At 40.3% G+C, this 4,769-nt stretch overlaps 1 protein-coding gene across 1 annotated transcript; it reads right to left on the bottom strand.

Moving 5' to 3' along the window:
- Positions 1-1,759: 1,759 nt before the first annotated feature.
- Positions 1,760-3,398, bottom strand: LOC110098084 (CBL-interacting serine/threonine-protein kinase 11-like). The gene has a single exon (XM_020824797.2). The coding sequence runs from the start codon at positions 3,259-3,261 to the stop codon at positions 1,843-1,845; it is 1,419 nt and encodes a 472-aa protein (XP_020680456.1). The 5' UTR covers positions 3,262-3,398; the 3' UTR covers positions 1,760-1,842.
- Positions 3,399-4,769: the final 1,371 nt, after the last annotated feature.

Genomic DNA, 4,769 nt, shown 5'->3' on the forward strand with positions numbered 1-4,769 from the left:
ACGATAATGGTTCACCAATCTTACTTTATTTATCTCCACCTTGGGATTTCAATCTAGCCAGTTCGATCCTTCACAACTAATCTACAACCAAAATGCCATTTTTATGTACCAAATCATCCATGTGGATGACTTCCTATTGACTGACAACAACACCACTGTACTTAATAGTTTGCTGGACAATTTATATACTTGATTTCATGTGCAAATTTTTGGCTCCTTATCATAATTTCTCGGCATTAATGCAATGTCCACTACCTACGATATTATCTTCATTATAATTAATATGCTCAAACCATCGTTGAACGTGTAGACATGTAGAACACCAAGCAGTTATCTACACCGACCCATATCAAACACTGCTTGGACCCACCTCCATTCTCTAATCCAACTCTTTATTGATACCATGTTGGTTCATTGTAGTATCTCTCCCTCACCTGTTCGGATCACTCATATATATGTTGTAAACAAACTTTGTTAACATATACAAAACCCTTTAAAATCTCACTTTGAAGGACTTAAGCACATACTACGGTTCATACAAGGCTCCATTCACCACAATCTTCCCCTATATATGGAGCCTTTATCACTCTGCTCGTATTCCAACTCTAATTGGATGGGAGATGCTCTCGTTCAAAAATTAACCACCAGATATTGATTTTTTTTTAGCCAATCCCTCATTTCTTGGAGTGTTAAGAAATAGAGCATGATTGCGTGCTCTTCATCAAAGCTAAGTACTGAGCTTCAGCATCTGCAGCCTCTAAAATTATTTGGTTACGATGCCTACTTCAAGAGTTTGACTATTTTCGATCATCCCCCACTCTATTTTGTGGCAACACATCCGCTATAGCATTTTGCAAACAACACATCCGCTATAGCATTTTGCAAACAACACATCCGCTATAGCATTTTGCAAACAATCTAATGTATCATGCTCACACAAAACATATTGAAGTAGAATGTTATTTTATTCATGAATGCAACATGAACAACAATATTCAAATTCATCATATCTCAACCAAGAATCATATTACGTACCTATTCATGAAATCCTTATCAGTTTCACGATTTCATCACCTTACCAAAAATCACCAAAGTAGTTTGTCTCATGCTCTAAAACCACTTTGCAATATTATGTTGATTAAAATCAAATTGTTAATGGGCTAAGCCCTCATTTCACCCAAAAAAAAAAAAATCAAATTGTTAAACCACTTCTCATGTAAAAAATCTAAATTAAAAACTATATAATTATTATTTATGTACATTTTAGCAAAGCATCTTATTCCTTAGTACAATAATCAAATATTAGATATTGTAATGTACTTATTACATATAGCTAAGATAGAGTCCTAACCTAAACTTATAAATAGGAGTCATAAGAATACTCTAACACATGAAAACATTTTTGCTTAAATATTATATTTTTTTATGATGAAATAAAAATTTTGATTTTTTCACTCCAGAATTTTTTCTCTTTAATTATTATCTTTTTATCATATATCTCTATTAATGATATTTTGATGTCATTTATATATACTTAAATCCAACATTAATTACACTTCAAATTTGTATTTAAGTAAATGAAATATATAGTACTTCAGTCCAGCATTATTATAATGAAAGGTAGTTTATTATTTTGATAATAAATTATAATTTTAAATTTAGAAGCATGGTTGAATGCACTAATAATTAAACTTATTAAAAAAAATTTAATATCACCTATGACGATAGTAAAAAAAGTTTTGATGAAAAATACAGGATATAAATTATTTACTAATTTACTCCCATTATCAATAATTTTTACACGAGCTGGATTATGCATAAGCTGCTGCCGAGCTTATCAAATTATAACGAAGAACAGTCTATCAACCGGCTATCTCCAGTCGGCAGTACTTTTCTACGCCAAAACTCACCGGTCCAAATTTTCCTCCCCTTCGCATCCCCGCCCCTGGCCCTGTCCACCTCAACCACTGTTAATCCTCCGTTCAGCTGGTAAACATCAACGCCAACCACCAAATTCCCATTATGTTCCCGCACCGCCGCCCCTGCGTTACCCTTTTTCCCTTTTCTATTCACCAACAAGCCTTCCCCTCTCCCAATCTCCTCCACCCGCCGGAGCACCGCCTCCGGCGTCTCATCGACAACAAACCGCTCCCTCTCTGCCATCACACCAATTAGCCCGGAAAGATCCAACCCGCTGGAGAATCCGATGATGTCGAAAGCATTCAGAGCCCGGTCTTCGGCCTCCACCTCCTCTGCCTTAGACGAAACCTTTCCTTCCTCCTGGAACATACCTATTGCCGTCCATTCTTTCTCGTCGATCCCCCTTGCAACCCAAGGATCACGTAAAATCTCATCGATCGTGATCCGAGTATCAGGATTCTTATCGAGAAGGCGACCGATGAGCCGTTTTAGATCCGGCGAGGTCCATTTAGGGCATTGGTAATCTCCGCGGTAGATTTTGAGGTAGATTGCGATGAGATTGGTGTCATTGAAAGGGAGATAGCCGGCATTAAGGGTAAATAGAACGACGCCGCAGGACCATATATCGGCAACCGCTGCGCGGTACCCTTTCTTCGCGAGTATCTCCGGTGCGACGTAGGCTGGAGTGCCGCAAAGCGTGTGGAAGAGCCCGTCGGCGGGCATCTGATCAGGGGCGGCTGAGAGGCCGAAGTCGGAGAGCTTTAGGTCACCCCGATCATCAAGGAGTAGGTTCTCAAGCTTGAGATCCCGGTGGAAGACGCCGTGGGAGTGGCCGTAAGCGACAGCGGAGATGAGCTGGCGAAAATAGCGGCGAGAGAGGTGTTCGGGTAAGCGGCCGAATGTGGCGATGCGGGAGAAGAGATCGCCGCCCTTGGCGAGTTCGAGAACGAAGTGGATTTTGGTGCGGGAGGCGAGGACTTCGTGGAGGCGGACAATGTGAGGGTGGCGGAGGCGGCGGAGAATGGCGGCTTCTCGTTTGACGGAGTTAATAAGATCGGCTTTGACGATGCGGTGTTTGGTGAAGGATTTGATGGCCACGTTCTGTCCAGTGAAGAGGTTTTGGGCGAGATGGACTTTGGCGGAGGATCCGTAGCCGAGGAGGCGGACGAGTTGATATTTGCCGAGGAGAATATTGGCTTCCTTGGTAGTTTCCGGCGCCGATTGTAATCCGCAGGAATCCGGCATGATTGATCTGATGTTTAATTGCCTATCCTCGGCTTGTTTCCGTGGATTGGTTCTCCAGCTTTCGTGCTTATTTCTGTCCTGGAGAGATTTATGCATGTAGCGTATCTCAAAAGGGCTTGCCGCGTAGTCTCGTTTTCCTTAACGTTTCCCACTGAATCGCGTATATGACAAACTTTCCGAGTCCGTGTTTGGATATAACGTGTTTCACCTTTACCTCGTGACTCACTTCTCCTTAGCCCCACACAACATCTTTTTTTGGGAAATTTTGGGGCAAAAAGCCCATCTCATTGATAAAAAAGATTACAAGTAAGTAAGGAACCAAAACTATAATCCAACAATCTCAAAACAAAAAGAGATTTTGGATTCTAAAGAAAGGAAAAACTAAACAGAAATAACAAATGCAGAAAAATTAAAATGGCCTAGATGCCAAGGACTCAGAAAATGCTCAGATTCTCGAAGGGTCAAAAATCGTTTTGGTCGCAGATGAGCATGGCCCCTGGTTGCCCAGAAGACCGTCCGAGGGGCAGCTGAATAATCAGCGTTCATCATCGTCCTTTCAAAAATTGTAGCACCCTCCCAAAAAATTATGCCACTGAACCTTCTCAACATCAGAAAAAACAGAAGTGTGGCTTCAGGGTAATAAAAACCCAGCTCGCAAGCATCAAAAACAACTGCAGCAGTCACAAAATTTTGAAGCAACACCCAGGTTCCAGATAAAGCAACGCCCAGCTTCCAGTAAACAGCTTCCAGTTTCCAGAATTCGGCTATCATCATGTTTTCCAATCCAGATTCTTTAACAAAATAGCTTTCTTGATTTTAGAAGTAATTGTGTCATTACAATCAATAATGCCACCAAGGATTCTGTCATTTCTTGCACGCCAGACATAGTAGATTGTAGCAGAGGCAGTTAGAAGGAAGAGGTTCCTCGTTTTAGAATTAAAATTCTGCTCCCAAATACTATCATAAAACTGGTAGATATTTGGTCTCATTAACAGTTTTTGTAACCAAGGGAATAACTTTTTGGCAATGTCAAAAGTGAAATTACATTCAAAGTAGAGATGAGTGATAGTTTCCATACTATTATGACAAAAACAGCAGGTATTTGGAACCAGAATACCTCTAATAGCAAGAACATCCGCTGTTTTTAATCCACCCTTAAATGCCAACCAGGCATAGACAGTAAAACGAAGAGCACCCCTTTTATGCCAAATATGCTTATGCCAAGACACCTTTTCTTTATGTGCAGAAAACATAGAATGGAAATCACCAAAACTAGGGTATTGCTTGTCATACCAGAAATGATTTTCAGGTTGGGAAACAATAGCCACATTCTTAATCAGAGTAACAAGGTCATTTTCGAAGCTGTTAGGAATAATCCAGCTATCCCCCAAAATAAACTGAGAAACAGTTTTGTCAAAGAGATGAGTAAAACTCGAAATAGAGTTTGCATTGATGAGATGATCAGCAACAGAATGGCCTCCACACCAGGGATCCCAAATGAAAGACAGATTGCTACTGGCATTTATGGAAAAACTAATACAGCTTTGAATCTCTTTTGCTTTAGCACACATAAAATCCCAATAAGGGGATTTTTTAATAGCTTT

The sequence above is a fragment of the Dendrobium catenatum genome, unplaced genomic scaffold (genome assembly GCF_001605985.2).
Source record: "Dendrobium catenatum unplaced genomic scaffold, ASM160598v2 fragScaff_scaffold_313, whole genome shotgun sequence".
Lineage (NCBI taxonomy): Eukaryota > Viridiplantae > Streptophyta > Magnoliopsida > Asparagales > Orchidaceae > Dendrobium > Dendrobium catenatum.

What these genes read in the sequence shown, in the direction of transcription:
- LOC110098084 (XM_020824797.2), bottom strand. Translation starts at nt 3,261, where the DNA reads ATGCATAAATCTCTCCAGGACAGAAATAAGCACGAAAGCTGGAGAACC.